At 32.9% G+C, this 19518-nt stretch overlaps 2 protein-coding genes and 1 pseudogene across 6 annotated transcripts; all 3 read right to left on the minus strand.

Annotated features, from left to right (window-relative positions):
* Nucleotides 1-4960: 4960 nt before the first annotated feature.
* Nucleotides 4961-9121, minus strand: LOC132049146 (uncharacterized). 5 transcript variants are annotated; one of them, XM_059439843.1, is made up of 3 exons: nucleotides 8767-9121; nucleotides 8298-8344; nucleotides 4961-5611 (listed from the first exon to the last, which is right to left on the minus strand). In XM_059439843.1, exon 3 carries the CDS (start codon nucleotides 5575-5577, stop codon nucleotides 5188-5190), a length of 390 nt encoding a protein of 129 aa, XP_059295826.1. In that variant the 5' UTR covers nucleotides 5578-5611; nucleotides 8298-8344; nucleotides 8767-9121; the 3' UTR covers nucleotides 4961-5187. The 5 variants fall into 5 exon arrangements, with proteins under 5 accessions (XP_059295826.1, XP_059295823.1, XP_059295825.1 ...); XM_059439840.1 differs by having other exon boundaries at nucleotides 8298-8371; XM_059439842.1 differs by having other exon boundaries at nucleotides 4961-5621; nucleotides 8298-8371.
* Nucleotides 9122-11652: 2531 nt separating this feature from the next.
* Nucleotides 11653-12771, minus strand: LOC132049148 (myb family transcription factor PHL5-like). Its single transcript, XM_059439844.1, has 4 exons — nucleotides 12434-12771; nucleotides 12140-12194; nucleotides 11986-12058; nucleotides 11653-11832 (listed from the first exon to the last, which is right to left on the minus strand). Exons 1-4 carry the CDS (start codon nucleotides 12441-12443, stop codon nucleotides 11737-11739), a joined length of 234 nt encoding a protein of 77 aa, XP_059295827.1. The 5' UTR covers nucleotides 12444-12771; the 3' UTR covers nucleotides 11653-11736.
* Nucleotides 12772-13735: 964 nt separating this feature from the next.
* LOC132049147 (myb family transcription factor PHL5-like) lies at nucleotides 13736-17647 on the minus strand (annotated as a pseudogene).
* Nucleotides 17648-19518: the final 1871 nt, after the last annotated feature.

Below are 19518 nucleotides of genomic sequence, written 5' to 3' on the forward strand. Positions count from 1 at the left end.
AGAAAAAGAAAAGAAAAAGACACATTGAAAATTCTAAAATGAATAGTTGTTCTTGGTGTTCTTCACCATCTTCATGTTGTTCTTGTTACAACCACGATTTTAATTCAAATTTTCAAGTGAAACTCCTCCAAATTTGTTATAACTTCAGCTAAAGATTTCCCACGAAGACCCAAAGACAATTCATCATTAATTTCTCAAAATTTTTATCAAATCAATTAACCCATTTTAAACCTTCAGGCTTTCTAAAGACTCCATTAATGGCAAGTTTTTCTTTTAATCTTTTTGAGAATTAACTTTTTCTTTTGTTTATTAAGTAGATTTATCCAAAGAAAAATTATTTTTCTTGTCCTGTAAACGCTTAGGGAGAGAGAGGGTGGTGGCGATCGTGATTTTTTCCGGTGAACAACATAGCAACGAGGGAAGGTTTGTTAAACGAAGAAGAAAGAGAAAAAAAATAAAGAAGAACAAGGAAATAAAAAGAACTAAAAAACAAACCAAAAACTGTTTTTTTGGGCTTGTCATGCGCCAGTTTGGTATGAAAATCAAGCAAGTTGTCAAGTCAGCAAAAAGTGTCTAAATGACACCGTCGGACCTTACCTAAGGTGTCTAAATAAAATAAAATTTGATTGAGGTGTTCAAGTGAAAGAACTAGACCACCACATGTGTCTATCGATGGCTTTGGCCTTATAAAAGACTCTTAAGGTAAACTGAAACATAGATAATTATGAGTTTGAACCAATTTAGAATTAGAACTTTTGCAATAGTTACTTATTTTTAGTGTAAAAAACTTTAAAGACCTTTCAGATTGTAACAAAAAGAAATAGTCTACAAAAAGAAAATTCCTAAAACCCAAAGTGGAAAAGAAACTGAATGCCGAAAGAAGCATGTGTTCATAGTACTAAAACATTCATACTAACTGTGGACTGATTTCATGGTTTTAAGTGCTTTTTTGGAAAATTGATGACGAAAACCATGTGGACGTGTGGGTCTGTGTGCCCGCCTCCAAAGCAATAATGCTCTATTCAATAATTATTTTACTACTCCCTTGTTATTTGTGTTTTTTTAACCTGACACGCCCCTTAAAAAATACGTTAAAGGGCCAAATATACCCTTGTACTATTGAAAAAGGGTTAGATATACCCTCGTTATACTTTGGGTTCAAATATATCCATGTACGTTATATTTTGCGTTCAAATATATCCCTCCTCCGTTAAAATTGTTCAAGGTAGACACTAGATATGGCCTGGCATTTAATAACCTTTGTGAGATGAACAGCAATTGGCTACGCTTTCACCACCTCAACTCATATACCCCTCTTTTCCCCTTCTTCTCCCACCACTACAATCTCCTCTCCCTTCCCCACCACTGCCGGCATTAGCACTAACACACCATTTCTTCCCCTTCCGAACTCCCTCTTCATACTATTTGTGTCTCTAAGACACTTTTTTATTTAGACTTATTTGTAGGAGTGTTAAAAACATTCCAGTCATGCTTATTCGCCAAAACATATAAATTGCTGTTTGTTGCTTAATAAATCAACTGTTTTATATTCACATCTAATCAAAGACATAATTATTTAAATTAAAATTACTTGTAACACGTTGAAAAGTTCTTTTGCACGTGAAAGAAATGAACTCCATATTCTTATTCAGACCTCTTATGCATTATGACGCTGTAATTGGAGAATGAAAATGCTCCAAATGTGGCAACAAGGAAGTCAGATTGCAGGCTAGTTCGGAACTGGAAATTGTAATAATACTAATGACGGCAGTGGTTGGGAAGGGAGAGGAGACGGTAGTGGGGCGAGAATGGGGTGGTGAGGTGGCATGCTACGTGGTGTCCACCTCACTGAGTTGTCATCCCACATTCGATCTAATGTCCACCTTGAACAATTTTAACGGAGGAGGGGTACATTTGAACCCAAAGTATAACGGCAGGGGTATATTTGAACCCAAAGCTTAAGGAGGGGTATATCTGACCCTTTACCAATAGTACAGGGGTATATTTGACCCTTTTCCTTAAAAAATACTACCTCCGTTCACTTTTATTTGTCCAGTATTCTAAAACTAGATTTTCACTTTTACTTGTCACTTTTAGCATATTAAGAGAAGATAATTTATTTTTTCCTGATTTACCCATAACATTAATTACTCACTTCAAATCATTTTTCAAATTCAATAAAAATATGATTCAATTAATATGGGTATATTAATAAATTATGTACTCCATTTATTATTTATTACACAGCGTGAAAAGTCCAAAGTGGACAAGTAAAAGTGAACGGGCGAGTATTAATTAGTAGGGGTATTTGACCAACATTATTCTTATTTATGTCTAAGTTATAATCTCTATTTGTACGTTGTCTCCATTAATAACAAAATTCTACTAGGGTAAAATAGGAAAAAAAATTATGCCTTGAACTTCTAAAACGATAAATAATTTGAGATAAATATTTTTAGTAACCACAATAAATAATTTGAGATGAAAGGAGTACTATTAGTGTTAAGTACAGGTTCAAATTTGGTAATAAGTTCAGAATTCACAAAGCTCAGCCTCAGGACATTTCTCGATGATAAGTTCAAAATCCATAAAGCTCCACCTCTAAACCTCTCTACCAAAAAAAAAGTTAATAAAGGATCACAATTATCCCACCACATCCTCGTGATTAAACACTCTCTATCGTATGATTCCTAATTTCTGTTTAACCGATGTCCTAAGTTCATTTACCCAACTAAATTAAATTTGCATAACTGCTAAAAAAATCTCTATTATCATGGCTCAAACACGTGATCCCGATTTAATGGTGAAGAAATCTCAATTATTCCCCACACTTAGATGGTATTCCCAATTTCTAGATATAAGCCTTTTTGGTGCTTCTTTAATTTATATATTTTTCTTGGTACATGCGTATTTAGGGAATTGGTGCATCACATATGATAACTGTAGCAGCCGAAAAGAAATACTGCCTCCATTTTGTTTTGTTTGTCTGATCTGCATTGACATGGAGTTTTAAAAAAAAAGATTTTTAAATTTTATGGTCTTAAATTAAAAAATATGTAAAATATATCAAAATATCCTTTAATTTTATAGTCTTAAACATGCTATGTGAAAATTTTTAACTAAAAAGTTGTTGACATCCTTTTTTTAAACTGACTAAAAAGAAAAGTAGAACAAAGAAATTGAGACTAAACGAGTATAACTTTGGTTAAATTATTGAGCCACTTACCATTTTTAAGAACCAACCACGCATTGAGAAATGATACTTGTAATCTGAGTTATGCATCTAATAAAATTACTACAGAAATGGGAAAAGCCAAGGGAGGACCAAATGCAGAAATCAGGAAATCTATAATTCTACATAAGGAGAAGTTAATAACATAACAAGTGTGTAAAATCATCAATAGACTTCAATCTTATTGTTTCATTTTCTGTCTCCTCTTCCATAATCTGTCGATTTTCTGAGGCTAGAAACAACAGATTTCCCGATTACCAAAATAAAAAGAATTAACTAATAAATCAAGTTTCAGAAATCTAACACGATGATCAAACTGAAGCAAGCAGTTGCAAAAATGTTAGTCCAAGTTCTTGATCATGCAACTCCTATATCTTTCCAATGCAGAACAAGGAGACCAGCCATATAAGAACATCACAATCATCTGGCAAACCTTTTTTGCCAATAAAATTAGTTCCTGTCTCTTTCGGATGCAGAACGAGGATAACATCACAACCGAGACCTTTTTCCAACGAAATTAGCAAGTTGAGGCAACACAAACAGGCCAAAGTAGTCAATATATCCTAGTATTTCTACTTAAAAAGCATATCGCATAGAGACACCTGATTGCTGCAATAAATCACAATGAGTCCGCTAACTAGGACCCCTCATAGAACATGCGACACTAGCATTAAGATTCAGCTCATGAAGCATTCTCTAGAGGTTCCACCCATAGATTGCTCTCTTCCACTCATACAAAATCACCAAAAAATCAACAGTACCATGTTAGTCTCATGTAAAGCAGCAACACTTCACATCGTCTCTGATCCTTGCGTTGATCCATGCATTAAAAAGCAGCTCAAGAAGCATTCTCTAGAGCTTTTGCCCTCCTATTAGTTTCTTCCACTAATACAAAATCAGAAAAGCAAATACATAAAGATAAAGAGTATCATCACCTTAGTTTTCAAGTAAAGGAGAAACAGACTTCACTTCATCACGGATGCAAGGGTCAGAAAAGGAAGAAACAAATACAAAGTGGGTTAATTTCAGCACAAGAAGCAGGTGTGTCGCCCTCAATGATAGTAACAACTTAGTTTTCATGTAAAGCAGCAATAACTTCAAGTCATTTCTGATGCAAGGGTCATAAAAGGAGAAAAAAATACAACGTAGATGAAAGATTTTGGAGACAATATGTGATGTTTTAAGATTTGAATCCATCAATGGTCAAAAAGACAAGCTAGGGATCAACAGAATATGAAATGTTCCTCAAACAGATTGAAGTTTACATATTTCAAGCAGAACCTTGACCCCGCAAGTTGAAGTGCTTCAGCACAATAGCTTTGACATAAGGTACAACCGAAAAATAAGCTCCTCATGAATCATATCTTACAAACAAAAGTTTGTTTTCACTGGTGGAGGAACTGTTGTTAGACATTACATATATTAGGCAATAGGAAGTGCATGAAGCAAAACAATAGTAGCATCTTAGAGATTGACAAGATGGCATTCACAATTGTTTCAGGCAAAATACCTTCCAGTTTTCAAGTACGATAACGTCAACGGATTAAATAAAAGTGAGAATAAGCAAAAGGTATTATGATACTAACTAAACTTTCAATAAGCCCGTCCCCTCGATTCTGCACACCAAAATGTGACCTTCCAGCTTCACCCACCAGCTCAGTCATGCAGCAGGAGTTCTTTCTGGTCATTTGCATTCAAATAATAGATAAAGAACTGCTAACTCAAACATTTCAAACTGGAACTAGCAAAAATTACATGTTATGGAGAAACATCATTCTGGATACTGATGAGACGTGCAAAAAGAGAATTGGTGAAGGGATATAGGAGCAATACATTCAGCAAAACTAAAGCTTGCTGCATAAATCTTCGCAAAATTTAAGTTGAAATTTCCAAAAAGAAGCAATTATAAAAAGACTAAAATAAAATAAGCACATGTAAATAATAGTAAAGTGCGTTCATCTGCACTCAACACCAACTTCGGCAGCCCGTCTAGGCTTGTTTTTCCTTCTGCTCCCATTCGGTCTGAATCCAACTGACTTTATTAAGTCATTAGAGTTAGTTATAGTTCCAACTCCATTTTCCTCTTTCACGGGATCCTTATTTTCTCCGTCTTGTGAAGGTCTCTTCCTCTTCTTTCCATCTTCTGCTACTTCGTTCTTGATATCTTTGTTCAAGATGGCATCTTTTTCCTCCACTGCCTTCTCAACTTCTTCTTCCTCCTCTATTTCATCCTTTGGTTTCTGTGATGGTCTTCCCCTTCTCCTCACCGGTATCTTCTCTTCTTCGCCACTCACAAGATCCTCACGAACGGATTGCTTCTTTGTCTTTCCTTTTCCTCTACCCATTTTCCAAATAAGAAATTTTTGCTGGCAAAGATTCCTGCAATAAACTGAGTTTCAGAGGCATTAAATTCAAACACCCCAACAAAATGAAAGGAACACCTATGAATTAGAAAGAACCAACACAATTTTACATATGGGAGAATTAGTTCAGCTCATTAAACAAGTTCTGGTGAAGAGGATTCCAAATGAAATCATTCACCAATAAGAACAATAAAGACAACAACTTCATCTTCTACAGTATCCTATCCTCTTAAACTAAACTCAAACCGAAACGAAATCCAGATAAACATGAACAATGATATTTGTCCCAAACAACAAAATCATGTCTTCCCACTCATTACTTGGTTCATTAAACAAGTTCTGCTGAAAAGGATCCCAGATGAAATCATACCGATACAAACAATAAAGATAACAAGGTCATCCTCAAAACAAAACTGAAACTGAAACGAATACAAACAAATATGAGAACCGAAATTTGTCCAAAACAAACAAAATTATGTATTCACACTCACACTCACCTCAAGTGAAAACAGGACAAAAATACTGAGGATGATTACAAACAAGAATCCTTCATAATATATTCAAATAAAATAACACAAACAAGCTAAAGCCACTAGAGCAGAAAAGAACTGGTCTGTATTGCAGGAAAACTTGTACCAATAAACAAAATAAATAAAATCATTACAGAAAAAAGAAAATTAAAACTTCATCATATCAGACATTCAGTGAACTCCCAAAACAAAACATGCTTGAACAAACAGATAGATATCTCCACACAGATATGTTTGTTGAACAAAGAAAGGCACTAAATCATAAAAAGATTGGATCTTTCGATAAACCAACAAGCAGCATACTAAAAACCTATTTATTCTGATGCTTTGGGAATAGAAACATACCAAATGAAGATGATTTTTCAAGAAACAGCCACCATTTCCATCCTTAACCAAAACACATATAAGAAGAGTAACCCATGGTAGCTTCACTCTCATCAATAAACAGATAGATATCTCCCCACATATACATTCATTGAACCAAAAAGAAGACACTGAATCATAAAAATAATAAACCCACAGACAAGAAACTATAAAGCTATTTATTCTGATGCTTTTGGAATAGAAACATACCAAAATGAAGATGATTTTTCAAAAAACAGCCACCATTTCCATCCATAACCAAAACACATGTAAGAAGAGTAACCCATGGTAGCTTCAGTCTCATCAACAAACAGATAGATACATATTTTTGAACCAAAAAAAAAAGACATTAAATCATTAAAAAGATTGAATCTTTCAATAAACCCACAGACAAGAAACTATAAAGCTATTTATTCTGATGCTTTTGGAATAGAAACATACCAAAATGAAGATGATTTTTCCAAAAACAGCCACCATTTCCATCCACAACCAAAACACATGCAAGAAGAGTAACCCATGGTAGCTTCACTCACATCAACAAACAGATAAATATATATTTGTTGAACCAAAAAAAGACACTAAATCATTAAAAAGACTGAATCTTTATATAAACCCACAAACAAGAAACTATAAAACTATTTATTCTAAAGCTTTTGATATAGAAACATACCAAAATGAAGATGAATTTTCAAAAAACAGCCACCATTTCCATCCATAACCAAAACACATATAAGAAGAGTAACCCATGGTAGCTTCACTATCATCAACAAACAGATAGATATATATATATTTTTAAACAAAAAAAGACACTAAATCATTAAAAAGATTGAATCTTTATATAAACCCACAAACAAGAAACTATAAAAGCTATTTATTCTGATGCTTTGGAAATAGAAAATACCAAAAATGAAGATGATTTTTCAAGAAACAACCACAATTTCTATCCTTAACCAAAACACATATAAGAAGAGTAACCCATGGTAGCTTCACTCTCATTAAAACAAAAAAAAAAACAAAAAAACAGATAGATATCTCCCCACATATATTTGTTGAACAAAAAAAGACACTAAATCATAAAAAGATTGAATCTTTATATAAACCCACAAACAAGATACTACAAAACTATTTATTCTAATGCTTTATGAATTGAAACATACCAAAAGGAAGATTATTTTTCAAGAAACAGCCACCATTTCCATCCATAACCAAAACACATATAAGGAGAGCAACCCATGGTAGCTTCACTATCATCAACAAACAGATAGATATATATTTTTGGAAAAAAAAAGACACTAAATCATTAAAAAGATTGAATCTTTCTATAAACCCGCAAACAAGAAACTATGATCGCTATTTATTCTGATGCTTTGGGAATAAAAACATACCAAAAATGAATATGATTATTCAAAAAACAGCCACCATTTCCATCCTTATCCAAAACACATATAAGAAGAGTAACCCATGTTAGCTTCACTCTCATCAACAAACAGATATATTTGTTGAACAAAAAAAGACACTAATTAATAAAAAAGATTGAATCTTTCAATAAACCCACAAACAAGAAAACTAAAAAGCTATTTATTCTAATGCTTTGGAATAGAAAATACCAAAATGAAGATGATTTTTTCAAGAAACAGCCACCATTTACATCAGTAACCAAAACACATATAAGAAGAGTAACCCATGGTAGCTTATATTTTTTAACAAGACAAAGACACTAAATCATTAAAAAGATTGAATCTTTATATAACCCCACAAACAAGAAACTATAAAGCTATCTATTCTAATGCTTTAAGAATAGAAACATACCAAAATCAATGAAGATGATTTTTCAATAAACAGCCGCCATTTCCATCCTTAACCAAAAACACATCCTTTAAAATCTAACCAAAAGCAATACAACAAAAAACCCAATATTCAGAAGGGTCTTTTTATATTAAAGATAGAATAGTTCTGGAAAGTGGGAACCTAAAGTTTGAAAGAAATACTTGTAACAAACAAAATAAATAAAAGGATCACAAAAACATACAAAACTTCACCATATCAAACATTGAGTAAACAAACAAAACCAAACATGTTTGAGTCCATATTCATTAAATGGAAAACAAATCTATACTACTAACAACACAAGAAGAGTAACAGATAGATATCTTTCACATATATTTTTGTTGAGCAAAAAAAGACACTAAATCATTAAGAAGATTGAATCTTTCAATAAACCTACAAACAAGAAACTATAAAACTATTTTTTTCTGAAGCTTTTGGAATAGAAACATACCAAAATCAATGAAGATGACTTTTCAAGAAACAGCCACCATTTCCATTCTTAACCAAAAACACATCCTTTAAAATCTAACCAAAACCAATACAACAAAAACCCAATATTCAGAATGGTCTCTTTGTACTAAAGTTGTGGAAACTTGGGAACCTAAAAGATTATTTGAAAGAAAAAAATATTGATCTAAGAGAAAATATTGGAACCTCAGATCAGAAAATAAATGAAAGAAGTGAAAAGTTTAACATATCTGCCATTAGAGAGCAGTGGTAAAATAAGCTGAGGCAAAGGAGGCAAAGCTAAAGAAGACTACAGAAGTGCAGAGAAAGAACAAAAAATGGGATAGTAATAGAATAGCAGTACTGTTGAAAAATAAAAATGTTTTTATTATCCAAATGGGCTTTTTAGGGTAAAGTATAAATGAAGGAATACTTATTAGTGTTCATATTAAATTAATTTAACCATGATTAAGTAATATGCTCCGCCATTCAAAATAAATGTCTATTAAGTCTTTAGCATACCGCTTAAGAAAATATTAATCCCTATAAAAAAAATATTTTGACTAAATTATCCTTAATTAAGATTTGCATATTCGTATTAACTTGAAACGTTGATATCTGGTCACTTAGCACTTAGTAAGGTAAATCTGAAAAAAATAAAGTTAATTTCTTCTTTGATTATGTAAGTAAACACTTATTTTGAGTCAAAATAAAAAGATTAAGTGTACACTGATTATAAATTAGAGAGAATAATTACGTACTATAATCAGTCACATATTATACATATGTTAATTTAACCTAAACTTTCTATACAAATAAATTTTTAATCAAAAAAAAAAAAAAAAGAGTAAGGGAACAGGTGGTCAATGGCTAATTAGAAGGACGAGAATGTATTTAAGACAAGGAAAAGACTGATTGAATTAATATGTGTATTTAGTTTGAGGAAACCTGTTAATGAATATCTCGTGGCTTTAATTAATGTTTGATAAAGTGGTAAACCTACTTAACTTAAATGAGGATGAACAATTAATTAAATTATGTTTTATATGAAGACTTGTGAAATGGCATGCAAGCATGATCAACAAGCCAAAATTCAAACTTCTTTGTTAAATTTTTGTCTTTGAGGAAGTGCACATGTAACATACTTAATGAGAAGTGTTTGTTCATGAAAATATATCTATGGACAAACAAACACTTCAATCTTCATACATTATAAAGAATTATATTATCACAAATAATTGTTTAATGAACATACAATTAACTCACTCTAAGCAAGATTTTATCTTTGTAGATAATAATTTAAACGAACTATTGACATGATCTAGACAGAAATTTAATTTATGCTTTCAAACTCATTGAGTTTTTAGTTATACAGTATGATTATTTCATACTATATGGTTCATGTTTCTACAATGAATAAAATTTACATAAAACGATGATGTGAAATTCGTTATGTTACGTATTGGTGTGATTAAATCAAATTTAACAGGTTATCACTCTGTTACCAGAAAAAAATTAAAATTATCACTCTATTTTTACACGTTAATTATCTTTTTTTTAATTATTATAATAAGTGCAAACCAGAAACTCATTTATAATTGACATTGCTTTTCCCAAAAAAACGCGTGAATTTTTGTGTAGAGTAAGACTGCTGGTATCCACTCACATTTGACTAGTTCTTATAGAGTCACAAAATGATTAATAGAATTTAAAGAAATATAGAAGGGTATTTTTGTCTTTTTGTGATGAATCAGTTGTCACTACTTTATGCAAAAGGTTAAACTACGATGATTAGCAGTAAATATTCCTTACGTAAACTGAATCCCAAGAGTACAATTGAGTTAAAGTAGGGTCAACTAAATAAATCTGAAGTGAACTGATTGAAATGCTCTCTTGCTTTTGGGCTCAGGCCCCACATGTTGTGTTGGTTGGTTACTAGAAAACTGATGACTGGACACTATCAAGTGAAACATGGGCCTACATAAGTTACCAGTCAAAATTATAGATTGGGCTTAAGCCCAATCCATTTATTACATGACCCAAAGTTCTAGGACAGCCTAACTTCCCCCTCTCTGGATTAGGAGATGAAGATATGATGCTTGACAAAACTTAATTATTAGCTACTTATGACCTTCATAAATGATGAGTTTAAGTTATCTGTATACTGTAAGTGCATAATATTTAATGAAGATTAGGTTTGGTTGTCAGCAATAACACGTAAGGGTTATTAGACTGACTTGTAAATACACTTTTACTGTGAGCATATAGAAGTGAAAACTTAAAAAAGACAAAAATTCTGATGTTACACAATTTGAATCTTGAAGCCATGTCACTCACTAAATTAAATTGGGTCCATGAATCCAAAAATTGGGAAGAGTTCTTGATCTCTCTTAATTCAAAAATTCAGAATTTGAATTGTTAAATTGCATTGACTTATCCTAAAGATTTTATTTTATTTGGAATTCGGTCATTCGCCACGTACGAGGATCCCCCTAACCATCCTCGGAGGTTCGGGTCCTATTGAAGGCATAATATTGAGAATGATGATTCACAATGAGCATTCTTTAATAAGAGAGCTCGGATCGACCGAATTGGTACTGTTGTACTAATATACGGATTCGATCAGCGAAATAAATCGAATGAAATTCAGCAACGTTCACGATTGTGCTGATCTTTTCGAATTATTTAATTGAGAGTGCGGTTTAAAATCGTCGGTCTTGCACCCACCCCATATCAAAGCTCGAAAGCACAAAGCTCTCATATATATTATCTCACACTTGAGAGAATACTACAGAGAAGCAAAGACAAAAGTTGAGTAGTATATACAAGTATATCACAAATTACCAGATCACATTATTTGGTAACTATATCATTAATCACATTTCTCCTTATGCACACCAGAGAACCATTAAACATCTAGCATAAATGAAGTACTTAAAAATTTTGCATGATATTTTTGTGTTTGCCCTTTCTACTACAAGAGGCTCCTGTTTATCTCTTGTTGTTGTTCTAATATCTTCTTCAATCGCTCTCCTTGTTCTTCGATCCTCAGTTGTAACTTTCGTTGAATCTGACAACAAAAAGACAATGGGATAAAGAAATATTGCCTTGATATTGTTTCTAAGGAAGGATCAGAAGCCAAAGTGGTATATAATATAAACATTTTCAGCTCTAAACATGCTAGAAATAGCTAAATTTACATCCTTATGCGTACTAACTGTACCTCTAGTTGCTCGTGAAGACGCCTCTGGACTTCTAGCTGCATGTATAGTGCTTCTTTGATTTGCATTTCATGACTAGAAAGAAATATGGATTAAGGTTATTCTTCAGCTAAAATGATCAAGAAAATTGGTTAAGGTAGTTGCAAATAAACATACGTTTTCCTGTCGATTTGTGTCAAATTATTCAGGCTGTCCGTTTCTTCAAATTTCCCTGCATCATGGAAAGGATGAAACCTTCATTTCTAAAAGAGCTGGAAACTTTGAAATTAAGTAATATTTAGCATGTAATGATATTGCAAAATTTAGTACATCTCTGCGAGAATTTTCCACAAGCAAAGTCAAAATTAACAATAAGGGGGATCTTAAGAAGGTTTCAAATTTGTATTTTGCTCTAAATATCAAATTTAAACAACGACGATTTTCAACTATAGTCATGCACTTTATATCAACCTTGACTCATTACCAAAAGCAGGTAAACGTTCTTGCGAATCTTGAGCAGTGGTAATTCCCTTCTAAATCTTATTTGATACGATAGGGTGGATGCTAGAATCCTGCCATCACAAGGCAAATTTATAGTTTGGGTGGGGGGAGAGGGAAAAAAAAAAAGGAAAACAATATATGGTTCCTTTTCAAGTTGGAAATGCCTAAGAAGTAAGATGAGAATGTTGTTTCAATCTTCTGAGGTTCCAAAGACCTCACCTCAAAAGATTTTATAATTAGAATTGTCTAAGGAAATAGTCTCTCCTTGTGTTATTCGTCATGTTGTTGCTTCCTTTTTTTTTTTTTTTTTTTTTTTAATGCATATGGACTACATAAGGAACCAATGCAGACCAAAGGATGGAAAATTGCTCACTATTAGCAATTCTAGCTTTAGGAAGTACTTGTTGCATACAATGCTCTCACAAAATGTTATAGCTAAAATTAAAAAATTCGAAGAAGAAGGGCAAAGATGAAATTTGAACTTCAGACTCGAAGGTCTGAACTTTAGATATTTTGGTCTGAAGTGAGGCTTAACTAGTTTCCAATTTTTAGCCTTTTGGGTTGGATGCTTTAAATCTCATCACGCAGGTATGAAGTTTGAAGCCGACGATTCCTAATTTCATATCTTTGTATCTGAAGTTCAAATTTGGAACTTTAAAATTCAACTTCAAACGTTTGGGTCTAAAGTTAAGCTTGTCCAACTCATAACTTCACAGCCTAACAGTAAATTACTTTCCTAAAAGACCCCTCGTAATAAAACTTACTAAACATCGACTATTAGACTTAAACTTTTCATGATGAAAAGGAAAGTTGATGGAATGCCAATCTCATTTCTAACAACAGCCCATTCAATGAGCTCAGTACACTGATGCTTCGAAGATCCAAAATATTTGAGGTAGGCTTGACATTAGGCCCAACATTACAATTTCCCGGTCCGCGCCAGAAGGCCTAGAGTAAATTTACGTGGAAATGTGCAGCAAGTGAATCATTTCCACCACCCAAAGGGTGTGTCGCGATGGTTGGGATCCTTCAAATTTTAACCAGAGGTCACAAGTTCAAGCCTTCGAGACAATTTGAAACTTGAATATTTATTTGGCAACTACTTATGACTGAAAGAAAATGTTTGTTGTCACACAACTTGAAACTTGATTACCAAGGCTTATAGATTAGTGGTGCTGGAAGGAGTCTCGTCTCCCACACAATAAGTGTAGGTTCATTGGGCAAACTACAGAGAAGCAAAGACAAAAAAATTGAGCAGTATATACAAGCATATAGCAACTTACAAGATCACCTTATTTGATAACTATCATCAGTCAAATTTCTTCTTATGCACACCAGAGAACCATTGAACATATAGTCTGAATGAAGTACTTAAGCTTTGTATGATATTTGTGTCTGCCCTTTGTACTATACATTTTTTTAAGCTAATTAGCTCTCTACAGAAATGCTAACATCCACTCTTTTAAAAAACTAGCTGAAAAAATGTCAAATTGATATTGTTTACATGTCATTGTAACTTCTTTTAGATGGGAAATGGGAATTATTATTGACACTTTCTGCAGTGAAAACTTCATCTTCGTGTGGGGTGAACGGATCAGCAGGAGACGAAATGCTTGAATTTCGCGTCTCCAAGAGGCTCCTGGTTGTCTCTTGTTGTTGTTCAAATATCTTCTTTAATTGCTCTCCTTGTTCTTCGATTCTCAATTGTAGCTTTCGCTGAATCTAACCAAAAAAATGACAATAGAATAAAGAAAGATTGTCTTGATATTGTTTCTAAGTGGTATACTAGTAGCATTTTCAGCTGAAGTGGCTAAATTCTATGTTGTTTAGACTCTTCAAAAATGTCAACGGGTGCATGTTGGATACTCCAAAAGTAGTGCATTCTTGGAGTATCTGACACGGGTGCGGCAAGATTTTTGGAGAGTCCGAGCAACATAGGCTAAATTTACATTCTTGTGGGTACTAAATGTACCTCTAGTTGCTCGTGAAGACGCCTCTGGACTTCTAGCTGCATATGCAGTGCTTAACACGATTTGCAATCCACTGGAAAAAAAAAAAATCTGGATTGAGGTAATTTTCCAACTAAAATAATCGTGAAAATTGGTTAAGATAGTTGCAAAGATAACATACGTTTTGTTGTCGATCTGTGTCCCATTATCGGGGCTGTTCATTTTTTCAGATTTCCCTGCATCATACGAAGGAGGAAATTCTCATTTCTATAAAGTATTAGAAACTTTAAATTTAAATATTTAATTATGTTATGGCAAAATTGAGAACATCTTAGACAGCATTCCACAAGCAAAGTCAAATAACAATGAGGGGGATTTTAAGAAGATTTTAAGTTTGTATTTTGCTGTAAATATCAAATTTAAACAACAATAACCATACCTCAGTCACAACCAAGTTGGTTTCGTCTATATGAATCCCCACTCTTCATTTAAGATCATTTCGTATCATCATTATACTAAATAAAATAAAAGTGAAATGCCTAAGAAGTAAGATGACATTGTTGTTTCAGATGACATTGCTGTTTCAACCTTCTGAGGTTCCAAAGACCTCGATAGATTTTATCATTAGCATAATTGTGTAAGTAAATAGTCTCTTCTTGTGTTTTTCATGATGTTGGATACTTTTATGTGGTTGAAGGGCCATGCTAAGGAGCTCCTATTTAGAGAAACTTATTTCACTTTTTGTTTAGAAATTAGCACAAAATCATAAAACAAGTAACATAATTATAGAAAACTGTAAGGCATTATATATTACTACTTGGAATAGAAGGGCTCTTATGGAACTTTTTGCTACTGCATTTTATTCACATTTTTTCTCTCTCTCACATTTGTGTCTATTCTATTGAGTATAAAGCACTTGGTTTCCTTTCTTTTATAAAACAAGGACACAGACATATTTTACCAATTCAGTTCTGAATTTGTCTACTTTTACCATGATCCTATAAGGCCCTGATTACTAGTATATAGTAAGTTCTAAACATCAGAAAATTTCAAATAACCATAGTGTTTTGGAAGAGAAATGTTTCTTCTTAATATAAGCATGAAGTTTATTTTGGATAATACATACCTTCTGTTGATTCAGGGATGCACTTTGCATTTCGATATTTCTACAAAAACATAATCAAAACAAGAAGGAAAAAATAATTGCCTCAGAATTCTGTCTAAGTACCAAAAGGTATTCCAAGAGAGTATTTCTTTCATATTAACAAGTACCTGTAAATGGCTTTTTACATGAAAGATGGTTAAGCCTTCTGAATCCATCAGCTTTAGTATTGCCTTTGGCGTTGCCCCTGAGAATAATAAATCCACAGCCAAAATGATCACTTGCTAGAAACAAAAGCTAAAAAGAACGATAAGACACATGTAAATTTACTTACTGTCAGCCCCTCCAAGACGAGTTACACACTCAACAAACCGATCGTGGAGATCCTGAGTCCACCTGATTCGCGTCTTACTAGATGAAGATCCTCCAGAACATCCAGAGTTATTAAAACTAGTTGCTGATTGACTTCCAGAGGGTCTTTCAGATTGTTGCCTCATATGTACCAAGTTAAAACCACATGTATTATGTGAGATCTGTGGGAACATAAACAAGAGTCAGAATAATTGTGCTTTTATTCAAATACTTGGAGAAAAAAAACTGCAGTTAAACCTCTCTGTGACAGTCATTCTCTAGAACAAATTTTCGGTATAACAACCAAGTTTTCTTTGGAACTGACTTTCGTATTGTCTTATCTTAGATGTTCTTGGGAACATCATCTCGCTGTAGCAGCCAAAAATACCAGGACAAAGAATGCTATTATGGAGAGATTTGATTGTAGACATTTAGACCTCTCTATAACAGTCATCTTCTATAACAACAATTCACTATGACAGAAAAGTTTTCTTCAGAACCAACTTTCATATTATGTTCTATTAGATGTTCTCGATCACAACATCTCGCTAAAGTAGCCAAAACATATCAGGACAAACGACGTTGTTATAGAGAGATTTTACTGTAATCGAAAAACAATATTAAAGTTAGACCTCTCTATAACAACCATCCTAGACCTCTCTATAAAAACCATCCTTTTAACAACAGTTCACTACAACAACCAAGTTTTCTTTGGAGCCGACTTTCATATTATGCTAGTTTAATTGTTTTCTATAACAACATCTCGCTATAGCAGCTAAAACATATAAGGACAAACGTGCCGTTGTAAAAAGGTTTGACTGTATTATGGAGACAAGAATCAGTTGAAAGTACTTACACCATAGTCTTGATTTCCATGAAAAACTGGCACTGAAGCAGGCTGCCTGTTTGAAGAGTCAATTTCTTTAAACAACTTAGTCTTAAGAAGCAAAATTCTCTCTTTCTCTGATAGATTGCTAAAAGGATTTCCATAAAGTCCTTCAGAACCAAGTGGTTGACTACTTGAGAATTGTGATGTGATGACTGATGGCATTGAAATTTTGGGAAAATCGCGGTCAACACGTGCTGATGAATCTGCCACGAATCCATTTGCATATTGCTGAGTAAACGACGGTGTTTGAGGATCAAGATTCTTGAACAGTTGAGAATTATTGTCTTGGTAATCGTATTGTGTTAATCCAAGGTACCTCTCTGTAGCAAAAAAGGCTGAAGGGGCTGACCCGATTCGACTTATGATTGTTCTTGATGATGATGAGTCAGTATTGGGCCAAAATTTTTGTTGCTGCTGTTCCTGTTGACAGCCATTTTCTGCAGAAGTTTCACAAAATTCCAAGTATGATGAAGTTTTCTGTTGATCAATTTGTGGGAATTCTAAGCAGTAATCATTTGCAAATTCATAATTCTGAATACTCATTTTTACCAAAATGACTAGTCAGGAAACTGCAATATCTAGCAAAGAACAGAAAATACCAAAGGCAGGGGGGATTCTGTTTAAATGATTCGACAAACAAACTGCATTTGTTGGTGTGGTATCGATCGATGAATGTCTTAATTAAGCGCGAAATCAAGAAACTAAAGGAAGGAGGAAGATTCTTGAAAATTAAAATGAATCTGCTCCTGATTTCTTTCTTTTTAATATGCTGAATGGCACCATACACATGATATAAGAATATGAATATGTCAACATGTAAATGCCAAATGCCAACTATTTTAATATTCTTTAATGCAGATAAGGAATGAACAAATGATAAGACCAAGGCCAAAACATTTTTCAAGGTGAACTATTACTATATAACTGGATTTTGTCCCTTCCAATTCTTCAGTTTTGTTCTCAAAATATTAAATGAAAAGAGAAAAGGATACAGAATTTTCTCAAAAGGAGGAATATATGGTTAAACAATTCATTTTAGCACCACTTAGATGAAAGAAGAATATAGTTTATGGGTGGATCTGTCAACATAAAAATTTCATCAGGAATGGCATATATCCACTAATACTCTATCAAGTTTAATTATATTCTGAATAATGGTGGCCGGTGGGGATTGAATAGCCTGTAGTGGTTCATCTCTAGAAATTTCCAAGTTTCACACGCACACACACTCCTTTTATTTTGGTTCGTTTCTTTTATCAATGTTCATTAATAATAATCTTGATTGATTCTATCCCAAAATTCATTATGTTCAAAACTTTCTCTTTAACAGTCAATTGAAAAACGTCGATGGAAGCATATTAAATCCTCTCAAAATAGGATATGACAAGAGAACAACAATATTTTTGGAGTGTTCGAGCAACATAACCATTAAGAAAAGCCATGACTAATTACACCCCAACGACCAACATGCTAATTAAAATTGTGATCTGTTTGACTGAATTAAAAAAAGTAAAGTGATATTTCTGACGCAGAAAAAATGACTCTGTTCACCTATTTCCAATAGCTTAGTGACAATTTAAGCAATGAACTCGTGACTTACCACTGCAATAGGTGGTACATGACTTTTTATAGCAAGTAAAACTGTATTGACGGTTTAAAGAACTTTTATACTATCGATATATATAATTTAAATCCAAAACAAGTTATATGCATAAATACCAAGAGACCACCAGCTAGTTCCTTAATTAAGTTGTGAAGCTTTGTTCTTCGAGTGCCTGCTTCTTATTAGCTGTTATTATTGTACCAGAAAAAAGTAGACAAGAAGTGAACCCTATTGATTCTCCACGTAGCATCAAACAAAAGCTAAAAAACAAGAAAAGCACCTTAGTTAATTACTTAATTTTTCATAATTGTTCCAATCTTGATTAACTAGTAGCCTACATTTTAGTAATCTCCGAAATCTTTACAGGCTATATTGCTAGGTGGCGGAACTATTTTTGTCCAAAAATTACACTGTTAGACAAATAAAAAGAATTATGTAGCGTGAGAAAGTCTTGGTTTATTTTTTAAGGATTGGTAAAATTGTGGAACTTTTGTTCTTTTTGATGAGCAATTATCGTGTTAGGTGGAACTTTTATGATTATCATTTTGATTAAGAGAATGATTAATGGAGTACTCAACAACAATTAGTTGATATAGCACAGGAATAATCCTCCTAAATTAAGTATTCATTTCAACTTCTAAATTATAGCTTAAACAATCTAAAGAGGATTACAATCAATTTTTTGATCGTTAATCAAATTTAGGTACACAATTACCTCCACCTAGAGAGGAATATCACATACAGCTCCCCCTTTAATCTAAGCCGCTTATCTGAATAAAAAAAAACCTTTTTTCTTCTAAAATAATCATTGTATTTTATCAAATTCTCTTATTTGTTTCTCTAATCGACCCTCAATTTTGTTTTATTTTTTGTGTTTGTGCTTATAGCCATATACTAAAGTTAACTTTTGTTTGATTCTACTTTGAATAATATTTGCAGGTTTTAACATTCTCGATATAGTGGCTAATATTTATCTATATATATTTATCTTTTACGTATTCAATCTAATTTTTTTTTTTTTTTTTTTAAAAAAAAAAGGACGAAGAATGAAAACGAAATCCTATATAGCCACAAATATGCAAGAAAAAAAAAACGTTGTTGACTTTTATATTCTATTGGTATGACTTATGAGTATTATATTTCCAATTCGGGGCACAAAGA

This window comes from Lycium ferocissimum, chromosome 3 (genome assembly GCF_029784015.1).
Source record: "Lycium ferocissimum isolate CSIRO_LF1 chromosome 3, AGI_CSIRO_Lferr_CH_V1, whole genome shotgun sequence".
Taxonomy (NCBI): Eukaryota; Viridiplantae; Streptophyta; class Magnoliopsida; order Solanales; family Solanaceae; genus Lycium; species Lycium ferocissimum.